The 22,254-nt window shown below is 50.3% G+C and overlaps 1 protein-coding gene across 16 annotated transcripts in view; it reads right to left on the bottom strand.

Annotated features, from left to right (window-relative positions):
- Positions 1 to 22,254, bottom strand: part of KIF1A (kinesin family member 1A) — a 222,332-nt gene that overhangs the window by 163,231 nt on the left and 36,847 nt on the right. For 15 of the 16 annotated variants that reach the window (XM_073360490.2, XM_073360491.2, XM_073360495.2 and 12 more), the window contains exon 2: positions 20,775 to 20,943. In XM_073360490.2, the coding sequence (XP_073216591.1) occupies positions 20,775 to 20,943 (169 nt within the window). Of the gene's footprint in view, positions 1 to 20,774; positions 20,944 to 22,254 lie in introns of those variants that run through there. The other variant, XM_073360504.2, reaches the window with a different exon arrangement.

Below are 22,254 nucleotides of genomic sequence, written 5' to 3'. Positions count from 1 at the left end.
ATCTTGATTTCCAGGAGCAAAGACATTGTGAGAACACGTGAAATGGGCAAGGCGTTCAGTGGCAAAAAGTTACGAGGGACAGAAGAAGGGAGGAAAAGAAAATAATCTGATATTTCAAAATTTTGCATTTTGACAAAAAACCATTAAAACCAAACTAAAGCTTGTCACAAATGTTTTCCCCTTGGAATGAAGGAAGGGTTGTGCTGGGGACACCTGCAGTACAGATACAAGGGGGGGAAACCCCCTTCTGGGAGGCTAGCCCCACAGCCCCATCCCTTCTGCATGAGGTCCCGCCCCCCGTGGCTGGAACCCCAAGCCACCTCCCCGCACCTGCGGAGCACTGGGCCAGCCACAGCCCAGCGTCCCACAGCAGTGGCTGCAACTAGGGAAGACAGAGCCTTCCCTGGCCTATTATACCCATCGCTCATGGCTGGAAGTGATCTGAGAAAGCATGTTAGCAAAGGGAAAGCCATGGCTCAGTCTGGCTTCTTTGGTGGCCTGGCATGGTGGATCCACTCTTACTGGATTCAAGGAGACTAGTGGAAACAGCAGTGTGATGCTGTATGATTGAATATGACCATTTACATCACTGATATTACAACAAATCTTGTACAAAGTATGTCATGTAAGGTGTCAGTGGAAAAGTTACAACCTATCAAATAAGAGTATCCTGTTTATATGAATGTATCATTTTTGTATTTGAAGTTATGAATATTGGCTCTGCACTGGTACCTTATATATGTATTGTATTCCGGGGTAACACCCACGGAACAGAATTTACATTACAGCCAGACAGCTATGTGCTGATGGACCATTAAGGACACTTCACTGCAGTAAGCCTTTCCTATGGACGCTTCAGAAAGAATATGGGCAATGGCTACCTCTACAAGACACCAAAGCATGTAAGAAAATGTGATGTGCTCATGTGACCCTGAACTCCATCTTGGGCCAGTAATTTTCCAGGCACCTGGGCTTTGTGCCTGGAAATTTACTATCTCAGACATGACAGAGTATATAAAAGACCCCTGAGAGATCTCCATTTTGCCTCTTTCCTGCCCTGATTCTCTGGAGTGTGGATTTACAACTAAAAGGAGCATTTTGAATTATGGACTAGACCTTCCAACCTTTTGGAAGTTACCAGAGACTTCACAAGATAGCAGTCTATAACATCACTGCTACAAACCTGATCTAAGGACTTTGCAATTATTTGTATGTATATGATCTATTAACCATTATTAACTCTCTTCTTCTTTTCTTTTATCTTCACACCTTTAATTTTAGTTACTAAAGGATTGGCATCAGTGTGATTATTGGGTAGGATCTGAGTTATATATTGACCTGGCTATGTGGCTGATCCCTTGGGATTAGAAGGACCCTATATTTGATTAAATTGGTTTTCAGTAACCACTCATCATAGAGTCCTGTGTCTGAATGGTGAGCCAAGGGCTGGGATGCCTATGTAGACTGCATCTTTGACTACTTATTAACCAATGTGGTGAGACAGAAGTTCACTTTGTTACTAGCTCAGTATAATCTAATGATAGACTAACCACCAGTTTGGGGTGAGTCTGCCCTCTTTCTCAGCAATTTGTGCTAAATTTGGCATCCTTATCTGTAACCCACTGAGACACGGTGACAGGCAGCTTGAGGGAACTCTCTGCCCGTATAGGGCAAATAATCCTGAACAGGAAGAAGCGAAGGGAACAACCTGATGGATTCCCTGGCTTTCAATTCAGCAGTGCACTCACTCTCGACTTTACCAGGTTTACAATGGTGCCAGTGATGCCGGGCCCACACTCAAAAGGGGCCCCAGCCCGGCTGGCTCACTTGCGCTGCACCCAGAGCAGCTGGCTCCTCTGCACCCCCCGGCTCCTCCCCCACACTGTTTGCTCCACTCAGCTGACCAGCCCAGGGCTTCTCTCAACCCCCTGGACCTGCCTGCCTGCTGGCTCCCTCCCACCCCATGACCCAAAGGCACCACTGGGGAGATCAACTTTTGGCAACTGCCAATCAACTATTTAGCATGTGCAGCAGCCCTCATCAGCTCTTTGGCTGGCTGCAGCCAATCAGCTGTTTGGCACGAAGTCCCTGCCTATCAGCTGTTTCCCCTGCAGCTGCTAAAGATCCCAGCGGGCTCCCATCTCCCACTGCAGGCAGGTGTGAGTCCTTTTAATTTTCTGGGCAGAAAGAAATGGGCTAGGGGGTCAAGCAGCCAGGGCATGGCATGGCATGGCATGACATGGCACCTTCTGGGCTAGCTGCGGAGGGCTGGGGGAGATGGATGTGAGCAGCTTCTTGGTAGGGGGCTGGGGGGAGATGGGCGGGCAGCTTCTCGGCTGGCTGCAGGGGACTGCTGGGGGGAGTACGGGCTGGGGAGTTTCTCCAGGACTGAGCCAGCCACTCTCAGCCCACCCTGGTGTCTCCCCCAGGATCTGTAACCCCTCCAGCCAGGAGAAACCAGCTGTGGACACCCTTAGTGCTAGGCAGGGGACAAACCAAAGGACATGTTTTCCCTTGTGTCTGATGAATGAACTTGGATTGGGGCCAGAAGCTTGCCCCCTCCCCGTGCTCTGTCCAGCCAGTCAGGTGCGCCCGGCCATGGCCAAAGGTGAGAGGGGCTTCACTGCAGCCCCAGCCTCAGGTGCAAATGAGCAGCCTCCCACCCCAGCCTAGACCCTGCCTGTGCCTGGACCCCTCCCATGTGGGCTCTGGGGGCTCCCAACCCCTATAGTTCTGACCCAGGTCCCAGGGCTCCACATCCCTTTCCCGGTGTGTGGGGGGACAGGAGGGGGCAACAAATCACCAGTACTTCTAGCCACTTCCTCCCTGCAGGCTCTCCTCTATGGCCGGCTCTCATGCCTGGGAAAGTAACGCTTGCCCAGCTCAAAGCTGTTCCCCCCCACCCCTGCCCCAATCAAGCCTGCCTGAGAGGCTTTTCCTCCCAGAGAGGAAGTTTATCCCCCCACCTCCCAGATCAGCATCCCCTCCTCCCCACATCAGGAAGGATTGATTCCCTTCCCCTGGATCCAACACCCTTCCCGCCCCGCTCCCAGGGAATTACTTGCACTGCATCCACCCCCCTGTATCAGCCTCAAGTCAGGAGCCGCTGCCTTGCTTCACCTTGGGACACCTGAGCTTGTCTTGCTTCAGGCTGCTGGGCTGCAGCAGCCCAGAGGAGGAAGCAACCCCCACCCCCTCACCTCCGGCCATGGTCCCACCAGGAGCTCCCCTCCCACAAAAATTGCAGAGTGTGTAAGGGAGTCAGCGAGCGACCTTCAAAGCCGGGGTGGGCTTCAGCCCTGGGAGGCACTGGAGCAACACAGCATCCACACAGCAGGATGAATGAATGGGCCATTTCTATGCTGGGCTGTTGAATTAAATTTTTCTCTGTGTCAGTTTCTGGGCTGGCCGCAGGGGGTGGGGCTGGGGGAGACAGAGCTGCTTTAAGTGCGTGGGTGGGAGCAGGTGCTAGACAGAACCACCAGGCGGTGGGGAGCAGAGAGAGAGAGCAAGAAGTGGGAAACATCAGGAAGGGGAGATATCAATGATAGTACATATTCAATAACTAGAATGAAAGTGTATAAATATGCTAAAAATAGCCTCCCCTCAAAACTGAGAGAGCACCCCTCCAGCACATATACCTCACTCTTAAGGCAGAAGGGGGCAGAAAGGAGTGAACAGCAGGTAGGAAGCATTTATGGGAGGGGGCGGCAGGCATGAGTTGTTCGGGGAGTCGAGGGGGATGGGGCAGAGTGGGGGCAGAAAGAGGTTGAGTGGGGGCAGGGCTTGGGGGAGGGGGCGGAAGCAGAGGCAGGATGCGGCACCCACCAGCAAAACCAAAAGTCAGCACCTATGCCATGACCCCTTCTTCCCATCCACTGCTTGCTTTTCTCGGCCGGCAGCCAGCTGGGGGCTCTTCTCTGCCCCCAGCGGAGAGGAGCCCTTAGCCACTGCCAGTCCGGGCCAGTGACCATCTGTTTTGGGCTCCCTGGAGGCAGTGAGTGCCTCTCCCTGCTGCTCTGTGGAAGCGGCAGGCTGGGGAAGTTGGTGGCTACCCCACCCATGCAAGGAAACGCCTCCTCCACCATGGGCAGCACCAGCACCAGGCGGGTAGAGCCCTGGAGGACAGGACCTCTCTGTGCTCCTGAGCTTCAGCTGTCCTGCCCCCTAGCACTGTGCTAGGAGGGGGGATCCCTGCTCTGCGCTGGCTCAGCAGGGCCTGGGGGCATGGATATGTGAGGCAGATACGAGAGGGTGGGAGGTGCTGGGGAGTGGGGGAAGATTATGTGCTTTGGGGTGCTAGGCAGTGGGGGCGCTATGTAGTTGTGATGATGGGGCTGTAGGGAAGGACTCTGGGCAGTGGAGGTGGGGGAGATCTGTGTGTGTTGAAGTGCTAGGAAGTGGAGGGTCTGTGTGGGGTGCTGGGCAGTTGTGGTTGGGCTGAGGTGTATGGGGCAGGGGTGGTGGTATGCAGGGTGCTGTGCATTTGTGGGGGGGTACTGGGCACAGGGAGTCAGGGGGCATTGGGGGTTGTGTGGCACAGCATGAGCCCACCCCCATGGTTCAAGAGGCACACTGGCAACACAGTGCCAGGTGGGCCAGTGTGCATCTGGCAACTGCCGGTTTGTAAACTGTGTCCTCACACTGGGCGGAGCAGCGCTACTCCCGTCGTGCCATACCCCAGTGCCCCTGGCCAGCCCCTTGCTTCAGGGACCGACTTCCCTGCACCATGTTCCATTGCCTCCATGGGGGCCCACAAATATATTTGGCGCCGGCCCCACAAAAGAATAATCCGGCCCTGGCTCTCCATGAGACTTGTGTCTGGAGAGAAAAAGTTAATGTCCTTTTGGAAAGCAAGCAGTGATCTTTTCCTCTCAAAGCTTGCGTGGGGGAGGCTAGGAAGGGAGAGATCAGCTGCTGTTCTGTTCTTCAAAGTGGGAATGCAAGGTAGGTGCTGTCATAAATATAAAGGGAAGGGTAAACCCCTTTGAAATCCCTCCCGGCCAGAGGAAAAATCCTCTCGCCTGTAAAGGGTTAAGAAGCTAAAGGTAACCTCGCTGGCACCTGACCAAAATGACCAATGAGGAGACAAGATACTTTCAAAAGCTGGGAGGAGGGAGAGAAACAAAGGGTCTGTGTCTGTCTGTATGCTGCTTTTGCCGGGGATAGACCAGGAATGGAGTCTTAGAACTTTAGTAAGTAATCTAGCTAGGTATGTGTTAGATTATAATTTCTTTAAATGGCTGAGAAAAGAACTGTGCTGAATAGAATGACTATTCCTGTCTGTGTGTCTTTTTTGTAACTTAAGGTTTTGCCTAGAGGGATTCTCTATGTTTTGAATCTAATTACCCTGTAAGGTATCTACCGTCCTGATTTTACAGAGGGGATTTCTTTACTTCTATTAAAAGTCTTCTTGTAAGAAAACTGAATGTTTTTTCATTGTTCTCAGATCCAAGGGTTTGGGTCTGTGGTCACCTATGCAAATTGGTGAGGATTTTTACCAAACCTTTCCCAGGAAGTGGGGTGCAAGGGTTGGGAGGATTTTGGGGGGAAAGACATGTCCAAACTACATTTCCCAGTAAACCCAGTTAGAGTTTGGTGGTGGCAGTGGAGATCCAGGGACAAAAGATAAAATTAATTTGTACCTTGGGGAAGTTTTAACCTAAGCTGGTGAAAGTAAGCTTAGAAGGTTTTCATGCAGGTCCCCACATCTGTACCCTAGAGTTCAGAGGGGGGGAGGAACCTTGACAGGTGAAATTCAGAGCCTCTCAGAAAGTTGATAGGCACCATTGAGCACTACGGACAGGGCATCTCCCAGAAACAATGGAAAGGACAGAGTCAGCTGAAGCGCAGAGGGAGGAACATTCAAGACAAACAAAGAAATGATGTTGGGCAGCCAAGCTTCTGAAGTGCAAGCCAAGTGGACAGAGCTGCAAGCTGGAAATTTGGTGAAGACGGATTAGAGAGAATGGCTCTCTCCTTTCCTCCCATCCCACCCCTCTCTCCCTCTTGCTGAACTCAGTAGTACTTAACCAATTACAAGATAAACATTTCCCAGGACACTTAGTGATTTGTGAAGCCAGGCTGTGATCAGTCCTCCAAATGGAAATCTTCCCCACCCCAAAGAATTATTGCTTTTCATTGGCAGGAGTTTTAATACCAGCTGCAGGCAGCTGTCCCCTTGGGGTTTTGCCCTACAGCAAATCTTATTTGATTACTGCAGCAACAAGTATTCTCCAGGCAGAGCCACCCATTCACACCCAAAGAAGTCTTCAGTTTGACAACATTTGGGGAAAGGATGGCACTGCACACACCTGGGCTCCTGCCCCACTGGAGAAAGAGGAAACTGTCTTTGTAGGAAAGATTCTTGGAAGGAGAATGGAGCAAGTGCATGAGAGAAAAAGATCTGAAAACTCTGTTGTGGGATTTGGACATGCTCATTTGACGAAGGGGATTTGGTTCCCAGAAAAGTTGGGAATGGGCAATGGAGAGGGATAAGGCACCTTTTCCCTGCAATAACAAGGGGCACCAAGATGCAGAGCTGACTTAGCAAGGAAGGGCCACTGCAACACAACAATATAAACAATCAGACCACTGACCTGGCTTCTTGCATGGCAAATTGGTAAAACAGCACCTGTGCCCCAGGCTAGGACAGAGGGCATTCGTTCTGCTTCCACCAGCTGACCATGAAGCAAAGACTGAGGCCTCTTGGGCAACTAAATCAGGGGAGAGGTCAGAGCACCTACATCTTGTTCAATACTCTCTCAGAAATCCTACATGTGCAAACTGTCAGGGCAGCCCTGATCCAGGCTCCTTCAGGATTGACTTCAGCTACGATAATGTATCGTTCCATTGCCAGTGGAATTCTTATCTCGCACGCAAGCCCAACCAACAAGTCTATACCCTTCCTGAAAATATCTGGGATGGGATGGAACATGACATTGGCCAGCAAGCCCATTACCTCATTATCTAAAGCAGAAACTCAAAGAGATGGGACCTGATAGGCTTCAGAGCACCTCGCTGGCCGATGGTGGTTCTACTGATTCCGCTGACATGCCGGCAAAACCAGCAAAAGCACACAGACTGAAAATCACTATGAAACAGCCGCTTTCATGGAGAAATGCAATTAGCCTACTGAATTGTCTCTCTGCTGACTGAGGCAGCAAGCATGCGTGTGAGGCCAGTGCAGAGAGGCACGTGAATGCAGTTAGCTCAACTTTCAAGGACATTGGGGGAGTATCCCTGTAGAACAGTGGTTCCCAAACTGGGTTCACGAAGCCCTGGCGGTTCGCAGAACGTTACGGGGGGTCGCCAGAAAAATTTCACTAATGGCGGTCAGAGGATCCCGGGCATTGGAGGCAGCAGGTAGGACCCTGTTGCAGGGCAGACAGCCTGAGCCCCAGGGAGAACAGGGCCGGGATGTTGGGGCTGGCAGCCTGAACCCTGCCCCTGTCAGTGGGGGAGCAGACCACCCAAATCCCAGCGCTCCAACGGGGCTGGCAGCCCAAGCCCCAGGGAGAGTAGGACCGGGCAGTTGGGGCTGGCAGCCCAACCCCTGCAGTCAGCAGGACCTGCAGTCTGAGCTCAGTTGACCCGGGTGGTCATCGGGGTCCAGCAGCAGGAGCCCCACAGAGTGCTCAGGAAATTTAAACTTAAATCCCTGGAAATATTCATTTTTAGGAGGGGGTTCATGAGATTTCACAATTTAGTGAAAGGGGTTCACGGGCTGTTAAAGTTTGGGAATCACTGCTCTAGAAATCCTCTGCTATTACCATCTCCTGACAAAGATACAGTGAAACTTACAAGTGCACCACAGAGCAGACAGTCCTGCAGCCAGTGCAGCAACAGAGCTGACTGTGCATCCATACACAGCCAGGGAGCAACCATGGGCAAGCCCTCTAGCAACCCTCCAAGCACCCCTCAGTGGAGTCCCACCAGGCCAGAACTGGTGTGACCAAGAGGCTAATCAGGCCCAAGACCTCCCTGCAGGTACATCATTCCCTTTCACACTAGGCCTCCTCTCTCTCCCTCCCCGCTTAAATGGAAAAGAAGCCCTCCCTGCCCTCCACAGTATAGCTGCCATGCTGGCCTACCCCATGGGTCTGATGGGAGACTGAAAATAAACAGCTCTCATGCCCAGCTGAGGGGATTCGTCACTCATTTGCTATTCAGGTTTCAATGGTGGCTTTGTTTTGTGACTGATAAAAACCTCCCTGTCAGCAGGGCTCTGGCTTCACTGCTTCCCTTGTCATGAAAGCTCCCACACCAGCACCACTGGCCAGAGACAAGGAGCTCTCCCCCTGCAGCTGCCTGCAAGATCAGCTTCAGCCTGGCCAGGAAGGCTAGAATCCTTGGGGGAGAACCAGCTCTCTCTACTGCCGCAGAGCTGCCACGCCGCTGAAGGATCCAACCAGCACTTTCAGGGACAGGCATGGGACCCCATGTGTCACATGATGTGTGTGTAAGCAAAAGATGAAAGAGAGGGAGCCTGGTAGCCATGTGTCTGCTGTGACAGTGCTCCCCATAAGGCTTTATGGAAATATGCTTATGAATATATATATCACACGACTGGAATATGTTTTATGCTACATACGCCATGTAACATATCTATGTAAAGGTTATGATCTACTGAATCTACTCATCCTATTTGTATGCATGTGTCATTGTTGTATTTGAAGTTATGAATATTAGCTGTATACTTTTGATTTTAAATAACCTTAGTAAGGCATTTGGTCAGCTTCTTTAGAAAGGAATTTGCAAGTTGAGTGCCCAGTCAAGAAGCACTTAACACAAAATGGATCTTGGAAGGCTCCAATCCACATAAGAAGTCTTCCTGGAGACGTTCAAGATGGCATGTGGGCGATGGCTGCTGCCTGTAAAAACTGAGTCATGCATGAACATGTGACTTGCCCATGTAACTCCAAAACTCTATTTTGTAGCTGGATCCTACACAGGAGGAGGGAGGGGTGTCCACCTACAAGAGAGAGTCTATTTAAACCCCTGGGAAACCCCTCCCTTTTGTCTTCTTCAGCTGGCTCAAGAGAACCTCTCCACCCCCAAGGATACCTAAGAGAAACTGGAACAAAGGACAGTAACTACAGGGGGTGTGAGTGCTTGCTGGACCTAGACTAGAAGGAGGCTAGTCTGTAAAAGGAAGCTTACTGGAATTCCTCTGATAGTGAGGTTTTTATCTGTATTCAGTTTTCTTACTGTATTAGACATAGACTTTTGTGTTTTATTTTATTTTGCTTGGTAATCCACTTTGTTCTATCTGCTATTACTTAGAACCACTTAAATCCTACTTTCTGTATTTAATAAAATCACTTATTAATTAACCCATAGTATGTATTAATACCTGGGGGGGGCAAACAGCTGTGCACATCTCTCTATCAGTGTTATAGATGGCAAATAATTTGAGTTTACTTTGTATATGCTTTATACAAGGTAAAACAGATTTATTTGGGGTTTGGACCCTATTGGGAGTTGGGCATCTGAGTGTTAAAGACAGGAACACTTCTTAAGCTGATTTCAGTTTAAGCCTACAGCTGGTAGGGGATGTGGTTCAGGCCTGGGTCTGGGTTTGCAACAGGCTAGCGAGCCTAGCTCAAACCAGGCAGCGCACTGAAGTCCCAAGCTGCCAGGGCAGGAAAGCAGGTGCCAAGACTACTTCTGCCCATCACGTAGCAGCCCCCATTGGGTTTCTGTGATCTAACCCGTCACATCTGCATCCCAATAGCCCCTTTATGGTCTGAGATGGCTCTGTGGTGCTCTGCCTCTGTTTCCCCTTCTTAGGGCTTCTCAAAAACTCCCCAGTCTGGTTTGGCTGCTCCAGTGACCGGGCCCTCCAGCTGAGTTGTTTAACAAAAACCCTTCCCGCTCCAGGTCCAAACAGCCACAAAAACCCCTCCCTGAGGGTCTGGTCTGTCTTCCTGCTATTTTATGGAGCAGCAGCTCTCAGCATATCCTTCCAGAAGTCCTCCTCCTTCGCCCCAGCCTGGAGAGGACAAATTCCTCTGGGGAGAGCTCCTCTGCTCTTCCCCTAATAGGCTTCTTTAAGTCACATGACCTTGCTGCTTCTCACCACTGGGGGGGGGGGGAGAGAATCTTATTGTGTCACAGGTGGAGCTGAGCCTGACCCCTTTAAAAGGGCCGACCACTTTGACAGTCCCACATTCCATTCTCCTTCCAGGAGAAGATGACAATGGTAGGATAGGAGGCTACAGTGGCGCAGCAGTGTGGCAAATCCTGGACTATAACACACCAGATGGAATTAATTCCCATGGCATGTTGGGACAGGCAGGGAATATAGGGATTTCCTGTTACTGGCCTGACTCCATTGGGTTTGATCCCCTCTCTAGAAGATTCACATCTAAGGGGGTTTTCTGACCTCCTTTCATCACAAAATACTCAACTGTCCTACCTGGGCAGGTACCAAATCATTCATACTACAAAAGCTGCCTCTGCCATGATGCCTACAAGTCACCCTCATCTGGCATGGGGTTTAGGCAAGTGGCCAGCTGGGATTTCTGTTTTTCTGCTACACACATTCTGTTTCCTTGTTACCTCCCACTTCTGACTGTCTTCATCCACCTGTTGGATGTATAGGCTGAGAGCTCTCTGGGACGGGGCTACCTTCTTTGTTACCTTTCTGTACTGTGCCTAGTGCAATGGGGCTCAATTGAGATTGCTAGGTGCTACCATTGTATTAGAATAATAAGCAGCACCCAAAAATGTGCTATTCACTTTACAGCAGGAAATAAAGCCCTTCTCCAAGCAGCTTCTGAGCTAAAGCCAGACATGACACAAGTTTTCTAAGTGAAGATGGTAAACTAGAAGAACAGCAGGAGTAGAGATGGGCAAGGGGTTGCAATAATATGACCACACAGACACTCAGTAAGGCATGTGCTCATCATGTTGGGTCTGTGTAATCAACTCACTTACAAGCCACATGGCAGAGGGAGGTGTTTGCAGGGAGGAGGAGGTTGGTTGAGAACAGCTCTGGGGAGATAGTTCCATGCCTGGTGGCACAGACGTGGGAGAAGGGAAAGAAGAGATCCTCCAGGCACACATCATCGGCAGAGTGGAGGGCTGAGTGGGCATGTGAAAGGATTCAAGACACAAGAAGCTGGATCCACAGTGCTGTGGGAGCCCACAACCCATTAATGGACTGCAAACCCCTGCCTCCCAGCCAACAAGGCAAAACTGAAGTTCTGCCTGACCCCCATGACTCAGGCTGGGCTTGGCAGGGCCGGCATGGCACCTGATCCACCAGGAGGTGGGTTCAGGATGTGGTGTTGGAACTGGTGCACCCTTGACCCCCCTTGTGTAAGGGGGAGGAGTTCCTGAAGCTCCCTGCAGCCCATTCCAGAAGGCGAGCAACCTCGTCAACATCATCTGGACCAATGTGCCCACAAGACTTCCTGAGACATTCGCCTCACCACAGAAGCCCTACGTTGTCTCGGCAGCAAGACTAGTGCTCTCAGTGTGGGCTAGTTACTTCTGCATCCACCCGGACCCAAAGCTGGTGACGTAGGATGTTTCATCCAGGAAGGAAGGAGTCTATTTTAATCACTTCCCCCATATGGCCACTTCTATCCGATTCTACAGAAGTTACACGGAGAGCTGTACAGAGTGCTGGGATGGACATTCGCTTTTGGCTGGGTCTTTCCTCAGCACTTTTTAAAGAGACCGTGTCAGCAGACAGCCTGCTTGTGGGAGACTGTGATGCTCTGTACCTCGGGGGAACACCCTGCACCCCCATGTTCATCCTTATGACTGTGTGGTATCCAATGCAAAACGTGTCACGTCGGGTATCTTCAGAAGGCTCATAATGCACTGAGCATTGTTGTTATAGTAATGTTATAGGTTGTAATTTCATGTATATAGTTATGAGTCTGAAAATGTGTCCTCATGGCTTAAAACAAGCCCAGGCAAAACACTCCAGGAGCAGAGGGGCAGTTTACACCTCATCAGGGCATGTATCGGACAAACTCAGCCCAGCCTCACAGGAACAAAGGACACTGGTCTAGGCTGCAACAAAGGATCTGTTGGACTCTCAAGTGAGTCACCCCCCTTTTCCTTGGTCAGTTTGGGACTGCGATGAGGTAATGCTCACCTGACTCGGAAGGGGGCGCAAAGCCAAGAGGGAAGAAAGAACACGATAAAAGGGAGAGACGTTTGCCATGCTCTCTCTCTCTCCCACCTCCATCTACAGACACTACAACCAAGCGACTGGAGCACTGATCAAATGTAGAGTCTGGCTGAAGGGCAGCCAGCGAGCCTGTGGTGAGAAGCATCTAAGTTTGTAAAGGCACTGAAAGTGTTAAGATCTGGCTGTATTTTAAAGAAGCCTTATTGAGGGCGCAGGAACAAACCATCCTGATGTGCAGAAAGAATAGCAAATATGGCAGGTGACCAGCTTGGTTTAACAGTGAAATCTTCGGTGAGCTTAAACTCAGAAAGGAAGCTTACAAGAAGTGGAAATTTGGACAGATGACTGGGGAGGAGTATAAAGATATTGCTAGAGAATGGAGGGGTGTAATCAGGAAGGCCAAGGCACAATTGGAGTTGCATCTAGCAAGGGATGTGAAGGGTAACAAGAAGGGTTTCTTCAGGTATGTTAGCAACAAGGTGGTGGTCAGGGAAAGTGTGGGACCCTTACTGAATGGGGGAGGCAACATAGTGACAGGTGATGTGGAAAAAGCTGAAGTACTCAATGCTTTTTTTGCCTCAGTCTTCACAGACAAGTTCAGCTCCCAGACTGCTGCGCCGGCCAACACAGTATGTAGAGGAGGTGAGCAGCCCTCAGTGGCGAAAGAACAGGTTAAGGGCTACTTAGAAAAGCTGGACATGCACAAGTCCATGGGGACAGATCTAATGCAACCGAGGGTGCTGAGGGAGTTGGCTGATGTGATTGCAGAGCCATTGGCCGTTATCTCTGAAAATTTGTGGTGATTGAGGGAGGCCCCTGACAATTGGAAAAAGGCAAATATAGTGCCCATCTTTAAAAAAGAGAAGAAAGAGAATCCAGGGAACTACAGGCTGGTCAGCCTCACCTCAGTCCCTGGAAAAATCATGGATCAGATCCTCAAGGAATCCATTTTGAAGCACTTGGAGGAGAGGAAGGTGATCAGGAACAGTCAACATGGACTCACCAAGGGCAAGTCGTGCCTCACCAAGGGCAAGTCATGCCTCACCAAGGGCAAGTCATGCCTCACCAATCTGATTGCCTTCTAGGATGAGAACTGGCTCTGTGGATATGGGGAAAGCGGTGGACGTGATATTTGTTGACTTTAGCAAAGCTGTTGACAGCAAGCAAGCAAGTTAAAAAGTATGGATTGGATGAATGGACTATAAGGTGGATAGAAAGCTGGCTAGATCATCGGGCTCAATGGGTAGCTAGCAACAGCTCTATGTCCAGTTGGTAGCCGGTATCAAGCAGAGTGCCCCAGGGGTCGGTCCTGGGGCTGGTTTTGTTCAACATCTTTATTAATGATCTGGATGATGGGCTGAATTGCACCCTAAGCAAGTTCGTGGATAACACTAAGATGGGGGGGAGAGGTAGATACACTGTAGGGTAGGGATAGGGTCCAGAGTGACCCTGACAAATTGGAGGACTGGGCCAAAAGAAATCTGAGGTTCAACAAGGACAAGTGCAGAGTCCTGCACTTAGGATGGAAGAATCCCATGCACTCCTACAGGCTGGGAACCGACTGTCTAAGCAGCAGTTCTGCAGAAAAGGACCTGGGGATTACAGTGGACGAGAAGCTGGATATGAATCAGCTGTGTGCCCTTGTTGCCAAGAAGGCCAACGGCATATTGGGCTGTATTAGTAGTAGCATTGCCAGCAGATCGAGGGAAGTGATTATTCCCCTCTATTCGCACTGGTGAGGCCACACCTGGAGTACTGTGTCCAGTTTTGTTTCCCCCTCCCCCTGCCCACTACAGAAGGGATGTGAACAAATTGGGGAGAGTCCAGTGGAGAACAACGAAAATTATCAGGGGGTTGGGGCACATGACTTACAAGGAGATGCTGAGGGAACTGGGGTTATTTAGTCTCCAGAAGAGATGACTGAGCAAGGATTTGATAGTAGCATTCAATTACCTGAAGGGAGGTTCCAAAGAGGATGGAGCTTGGCTGTTCCTGGTGGTGGCAGATGACAGAACAAGAAGCAATGGCCTCAAATTGCAGTGGGGGAGGTCTAGGTTGGATATTAGGAAACACTACTTCACTGGGAGGGTGGTGAAGTCCTGGAATGGGTTACCTAGGGAGTTGGTGGAATCTCCATCCATAGAGGTTTTTAAGGCCTGGCTTGATAAAGCCCTGGATGGGATGATTTAGTTGGTGTTGGTCCTGCTTTGAGCAGGGGATTTGGACTAGATGACCCCTGAGGTCTCTTCCAATCCTAATATTCTATGATTCTATGATCAGCTTAGAATGTGTTTTGCTTTTATTTCATTTGACCAAATCTGACTTGTTGTGCTTTGACTTATAATCACTTAAAATCTATCTTTTGTAGTTAATAAATTTTTTTGTTTATTCTACCAGAAGACTTTGGTTTTAAGCCTGTCAGAGACTCCCCTTGGGATAACAAGCCTGGTACATATCAATTTCTTTGTTAAATTGATGAACTGTTAAGAGTAACAAGAAGGATTTCTTCAGGTATGTTGGCAACAAGAAGAAAGCCAAGGAAAGTGTGGGCCCCAATGTGGAAACATTGGAAAGAGTCCAGTGGAGGGCAACAAAAATGATTAAGGGTCTGGAACACATGACTTATGAGGAGAGGCTGAGGGAACTGGGATTGTTTAGTCTGCAGAAGAGAAGAATGAGGGGGGATTTGATAGCTGCTTTCAACTACCTGAGAGGTAGTTCCAGAGAGGATGGTTCTAGACTATTCTCAGTGGTGGAAGGACAGGACAAGGAGTAATGGTCTCAAGTTGCAGTGGGGGAGGTTCAGGTTGGATATTAGGAAAAACTTTTTCACTAGGAGGGTGGTGAAACACTGGAATGTGTTGCCTAGGGAGGTGGTGGAATCTCCTTCCTTAGACGTTTTTAAGGTCAGGCTTGACAAAGCCCTGGCTGGGATGATTTAATTGGGTATGGGTCCTGCTTTTGAGCAGGGGGTTGGACTAGATGACCTCCTGAGGTCCCTTCCAACCCTGAAATTCTATGATTCTATGAACTCATAAGCTTGCAGCGTCCAGCAGACGTAACTGGCCACTGCAAGATGGAGGTTCCTAGGGTTGTGTCTGGGACCGGAGATATTGGCTAGTGTCATTCAGTTGCACAATCCAAGCAGCAGCTGGCCAAAAGTGCTAACTCACATAGCTGGGAGCAGCTTATATCCCAGAGGCTGTGTGTGAACAGCCCGGGAGTGGGGGTTCTCACAGCGGAGCAGGGTTAGGCTGGCTCCCAGAGTCGAGGACTGGAGTGACCTAGCAGATCACTGGTCCCGATAACACCAGGGGAACATCACAGAGACACTGCTCTCCAAAGCTGGAAGAGCTTGAGTCACATTCTCGGGGGTCATGTGAACGCAGTCCCTTCCCCTTGGCAGATAAGAGTGTAGGTGTCTCATGCCCGGTTTAAGAAGCTCTCTCATGCACCTGCTGCATCACATTCAACTCTGTTGAAATTTGGGCAACACTCAGGCATCCATCCTTGGGGTTCTGAAGTCCTCAAAAGGTATTTAGGTGCCTCTGAGGATTTGGGCCGAAGTTACTATTATTACCTTTGCTATCGACAAAGCATGTCAGGCTCAAGCAGAGGGGATATCCAGTCCAGCTAGGTAATGTACTGTTCATCAGTGCAAGCTGGCTTCAAGATGCCAGGACTTAACATTGCAGCTATGTCATTGTGGGTTGATTGTGATTCTATCCCAGCTCTGCCCAATCGGGGGTAGGGCATGGCTTCCTCCACATTTTCAGTTTTTGTCAACATTTTCCACCCAATTCTAGATCACAGTCACAAACCCCCATCATGGGCTGTGCCCCCATCCCCACAACAATAATTCATGCTTACAATCTCCCACCTGATCTATTCCAACAAATAACAAACTGCCCATACTCAGTACCTAGCCTCCTCAAGATCAAATGCAGAGACTCAACAAACGTCACTCCTCCAGTGCTCAGGAGAAGAACTGGGCCTTGCAGCACGATCAGAAGGGTAACAGTTCTGCATTTGGGTGGACCAAGGAGGGGAGGTGTTTTCCAGAGCAAAGAACTCTCGTGACGTGGGGGAATCACAACAGTTCTCAATTGTGTCCATACAGGACAACTCCTTCGGAGTGACTACTTCTCCCACTCTCGCCCTTCCCTGCAGCAGCCGTAGTGATTGTGTTCTCATGCTAACGCGGCAGGGCTCTTTGTCCCCCTGCTGGTGGCTGGACCATGTATAGAGGTCTAGGAGTCTGCTACTGTCCTTGAGCTCCCTGACCTGCTCCTTTAGCTCTACCAGTCCCTGCAGATGACCTGGCCAGGGTTGCCATTACACTTACTTACAAACACAAAAATATATTAGGAGAGCACAGAGCAGGTAACATGGAAATAAACGGCTTTACTGCAGTCAGGCTGGCTCTTTGATTACTTCCCCCCACCTATCATGCATTCTATTTCCCCTCTTTTTCTCGGCAGAGGACAAAGGCACCGACTTTCTGATTTCCCTGGTGGGGTGCTTGACCTCCCGCTCCGCCGCAGGCCCTGCCCCCACTCTACACTTTCCCCAAGGCCCCAACCTCTTCCTGCCCCTCCCACCCCCAGCGCCTCCCTCTCGCTGCTGAATAGCTGATCAGTGGCGGGGGGAGGCACTGGGAGGGAGGGGGAGGAGCTGGTCAGCAGGGCCTGCCGGTAGGTCTGAGCACCCACTATTTTTTTCCATGGGTGCTCCAGCCCCAGAGCACCCACAGAGTTGGCATCTATGGCAGAGGAATTTACATGCACTAGAAATGAGTATTCTCTCATCTATTGCAGCCCTCCATTGACCTAGTCTCAGCAGGTCATTTTGCAGTTTGCTTCTACCCTCCACTATGATTGATACTCCTCCAATTCTGGTGTCATCAGCAAATTTAATCATGACCGAATTTACATCAAAGAAATACACAGCAGAGAAAGAGACTTGTTAAGTGATCTCAGTTATTAATCAGGGAGAGGCATGCAGGGGAACTTTGCAAGCAATATGAGAGAGCTTAACCTTCTTAGGCTAGCTGGACCCACACTAGTTTTGTCCATGCATGCTTTACTATCGAAATGGATGCAACTCTGCAGAACCCTGTGGCCCATAGGCCACCTCTGAGAACCACGGATGGGCCAGGTCTTCCGCTGGTGTACATGGATATCATTCCACTGAAGCCAATGGAGTTATGCCAAGGATCTCGCCCATAATTCTGCCAAGAATACAGTGTTTAGAAATCAATTCCTGTTTGTAAGTCTCATACTTGGAAGTCAGCTAAAGATTATGGTACTCTAATTCTAGAGCCTTTCTGAAAGCTTCCACCCCATTTCAAATGGCTTTGCTGTTAAGAGTCTTCTCAGGTCCCAGCCACGGGTGAGCAAATGGACCTGAGTGACTCTGCTTTATTACCACAACCATGATATGTTTGAATGTAAGCCAACAAACTCAGCACATCCAAGCCATGTCAGCTGGAGAGCATATGGTAGATGGGCACAGAAGTCACTGAAGTTCCTTGCTTGCTAAAATATTACCTAGGGGAAATGCCCTACAAGCCATTTTGATCTTGGTGGGTGAAATATCCCACTCTCTTATAGTATGGCTCCCCCCTAAAGAGAACTGTGGCCAGCTGGGGTAGTGGCTGTATCCACATGTTTAGTTCGTATTGCTGAGCTTGCAGCAATGTATGCACATTCTGAGCTGTGTTTTAGATGCACTAGATCAGTGTTGTTTAAAGTATGGGTCACGACCCAGTACTGGGTCATGGAATGTCAGGCACTGGGTTGCCTTGATGATTCAAATTATAATGATCATTGTTGCACATCAAGGACCTGGAGAGGAGAGAGGTAGGGGGTGGGTGGAAACTGGGGAGGGGAGCAAGTTGGGGCTTGCAGGGCTGCTGCGGGCCTCTCCCCTGGCTTTCACTGCTGTTGGTGGGAGAGAGGGACCCTTCCCCTGCCGACAGGGAGCACGGAGCTCCGGGGGGAGAGAGGGCCCCTTCCCCCGGAGGTTGGTGCAGAGGGAGAAAGGGGCCTTTTCCCCCAGAGCTCCGTGCTCCGTACTGCCTGCCGGCAGGGGTGGGGAGAGAGAGAGAGAGAGAGAGGGGCCCTTCCCCCGGAGCTAGCGGTGGGGAGAGAGCTGGGGGGAGTCCTCTGGCCCCAACCCTGAGGCAGTATGCCTGCATTCCAAACTCCTCCCTGGCCCCAACCCAAAGCCCGCACCTCCAGCCAGAGCCCTCGCCCCCCGCATCCCAACCCTCTGCCCCAGCCCTGAGCCCCCTCCTGCATCCTGAACCCCTCATCCCTGGCCTCACCCTGCAGCTCTCACCCCACCTTCTGCCCTACCTTGGGCCACCTCCCACTCTCCTTACCATAGGATTACTAAGGCTAGTGTCTAGTATTAGTTATGTAAAGTGGGTTAAGCTAGAATGTATTGCAATATTAAAATTTTATGAAAACTCTAGTCAAAAGATATAATTACGTTGGGTCATGGGCATCAACAATTTTCTTCAGCTGGGTCACGAGGAAAAAAGTTTGAAAACCACTGCACTAGATGACTATCCAGAACATCACACAGCCTTGTCATTGAGGTGACTGCCACACTAACTATGAGCATCCAGCTATGCAATACAGCCATAAGCACCCTACAGAGATGCGGGGATGGGGGGGGGGATGATTTGACTCTGCATCACCAGGAAATAGTCCTTCGATTTGTCAAACATCCACTCCAGGTGGCACTGGTGGCAATGGCCAAATGACCATAAGGGAGCAGCCACTACCAGAGTGCTTCCATGAATGGGAAAAAGTGGCATATACACCATGTCCCAGACAGCCCAGTAACGTTGATGCCCATATATACATGACAACGTTACAGCCAGATGACCCAGTATAGTCACCTGCATTATACAGCTCTGCAGTGGAGGGAACATGGTGATGTTGCAGCTTATATGAGATGGTGTGAGGCTTTGGCTGGTCCAGGACACCTCTGTGAACTGGGAGTGGGAAGGGCTTGATGATTTCTGTGCAGGAAAATACTCTGAGTCCCCCAAAGGAGAGGAGGGGTGATCTCCTAAAAGCCATCAGCCAAAGGACCAGAGTCAGAACCACCTGCTGAAGTATAAGGCGGTAAGGTATATTGCCATTAGGAATCAAATGCCAGGGTGGTGTCCTGTGCTAGACGGTTGTGGTATTTTATAGTAACTCTGCACTATGGTCTAGTTACCAAAGGAGGGTAGCCACACGAGGGAGACTGAAATGAGAAATTACGTATGGCCAACAGCAACCCATGATGGCCCTCTTCATAATGTGCTACAAGCAAATGAATCAAATGGGACAGCGAATCTGAAGGCTCTCCCTAGGGTGAGCTGAAGTGATAATTCAACAATGCCTTACAGATGCTCTGACTAGAAGATGACGAATACCTAGCATTGCCCATCTGTAGATCTCCAACTGCTTTCCAAAGGAGAGCAGTACCATTATCCCCATTTACAGAGGGGGAAACAAAAGCAAAGGGAGATAAAATGACCTGCCCATAGCCACTCAGGAAGGCAGTGGCAGAGATGGAAACAGAGCCCAGCTCTCTGGAGTCCCAGTCTAGTGCTCTAGATGCTGGGCCATGCTGCCCCCCATGGAGTGGACTGCTGTGAGGAAAGAGCCCTTCCACTGTCACAAGAATGACAACTTCGACTCCAACATCTAACCAGACACCTCAAACAACAATACAAACCAGCAGTAACCAGCCAACCAAAACATCCCCCAAGCAGAGTTTATACCCCAAAAAGTGTGGAGAGCCACAGGCTCCATGGAGTCCACTGGGGATTTCACGATTGGTATTGCTTTACATGGAAGATGCTGAGATACCACACTGATGGGAGACAGGATAAAACCCCTAAGGTAGCAAGAAGAGAGTTTATCCAACATTAGCTCCACACCATGGGCCCACCGCCTTACGCCTGCAGAAGTGAGGTTACATCTGCGCTCAACAAGAGCAAAGAGGATGTAAATTGCTACCAGATTACAATTCTCTGCTCCTTCACCCCAGTGCTTGTATTTCACAGCCACTTTGCACAAGCCATAACTGATGCCACACCGTACAACACGGCAGACAATCAGGCTCCATATCTGGAGTGTGAAGTTCAGATTTTATCACCAGGCTCATTATGTTTGAGGCTTTTTTTAAAGTCCCAGCTCCTGGATGCCTATGATCACACAAGAATCTCAGCTTTTATTAAAAACAAAAACAAAAACATAACAGCTTTCTGGTCCTCACGGGTGCTGAGAAAACCCTGAAAACATGACCCATATGCATCTAAGAGGTGCAAAAGCCAGAAGGCAAAGAAAAAGAACCCAAAATGTGTGATTTAAAAAAAACTCCCATGATTTTCAGGACAGACTCATGATTCTTAGGGGACTAACTCACGACATTGGGGCTAGCAATACTGGTGGCAGCAGTGGGAAGAGGTCCTCTCCCAAGCACCGGTAGGACCTCAAGTGGCTGTTTTGCCATTAGCAGCAGCCAGCCCAGTGGAAATCAATGCAGATCTGGGTATAGCCCGCCTCATTCCTAGCCCCCAGTGGCATTTGTGTGCAGGGCCAGGGCTGCTACTCACTGGTGGTGTTTCCTGTCATCTGGATGATGCATTTGGAATCCCGGCCCATCTCACGGGAGTTGAATGGACGCACTCGCACCGCCACCTTCACAGATGCTCCCGCCATCTTGCTGGCCTTGAGGTCACCCTTTCCAGCAGGGATTGCAATCCTGGCAACACAAGGAACGCCCTGGAAGGACCCGGAAAGGCATGTTAGGAAAAGTGTCTAAGCTCTGCAGGATGTTGCTGTAGGGCAGCTGTTGAGGTGTCCCTGAGACTGGGGGCTCCCTCGCAGCACCACCCATTGCTGCCAGCTGGAGCGCCAGCCCTGTGAGCTCTCATCTGGTATGGGAGGCTCACCATTTCCATGCTCTCAGGGCTCAGACCCAGTGACAAGCACGAGGCTAAAGCTTTCCAAGTAGCCAGAGAGTGCACCATAGCCTCGACTTCCCTGGGCCAGGACCAGAACAGCCCGTTAGCACCAGGCTTGCCAGCTCAGGGCAAGGGGTGCAGTGAAAGCATCAGGTAGGTAGGGACCTGCAACCCCATCCTCCTGGCAGCAGCTCATTGCTGCATGCCCCCTCCTAGTCGGCTTTATTAGTCATCATCAGAGGAGCACCCAGAGGCCCCCGCTGAGATCAGGGCCCCCACAGGATGGGGCTGCGCGCACAACCAGACCGTGTTTCCACTAGAAAGGAAAGGTGTGTTCTTAACTTGAGTTAACTGTCTATTAGTGAAGACAAAGCCATCTGCAGCTTTCCCATGAGCCAGCAATAACTGAGAGCCTCAGAAATAACTACCCATTCTCACCTCCCAGAGGGCTATGCTCTGGAGAGCACACAGTGAGGCAAGGACGGCGAGCAGTCTCCTGCAGACATACTTTACTTCCAGCCTCCTGGACCCCTTTCTGTGCTGCTCCACAGACAGAGGGCCCGCTCCCTCACCCCGCAGACTGATTTTACCCTATGTTAACACCACTGATTTCAGTGGAGCAACTCCTGGCTTGCACTGGGGTAAGCGAGAGGAGAATCAAGTCCGGAAAGATGCCACTCTGCAGAGCCTTCTCCAGCTCCTGACGATCCTCCCACGCCAGGGGAAATCTCATAGGCAACACAGCAAAACTAGTGAGAGCTCAGAGCGATGCCTCAGATGCTGCTTCTCCTTACATGGCCCCTCAGGACCTCAGCTCTGGCTAGCCCCAGGCAGCAGAGACCTGACAGAACACAAAGGCACTCCACAAACAGAGCCCTGTCCTCCATACAGTGTGATGAGCACCTCTCCGTCACACCCTGGTGCAGTGGGGGTGGAAGAAGAGGAGCTGGGCAAAGGAGGAGGAGAGGAAAGGGATGAATTTGTTTTGATTAGATGGGAGGGGGAAAATTAAGCCCTTCTCAGCAAACAATATTATTTGTCACTCATTCAGCTGTTGTGAAAAGTACCGAGTCATCCTAGTTTTCCAATAGGGAGCGTGCTATATAAATGGGTGTAAATTCTGTAGGGA

This window comes from Lepidochelys kempii, chromosome 9 (assembly GCF_965140285.1).
Source record: "Lepidochelys kempii isolate rLepKem1 chromosome 9, rLepKem1.hap1, whole genome shotgun sequence".
Classification (NCBI taxonomy): domain Eukaryota; kingdom Metazoa; phylum Chordata; order Testudines; family Cheloniidae; genus Lepidochelys; species Lepidochelys kempii.
Note: the sequence above shows the minus strand (reverse complement) of the source record. Positions and strands in the feature narration are given on the sequence as shown.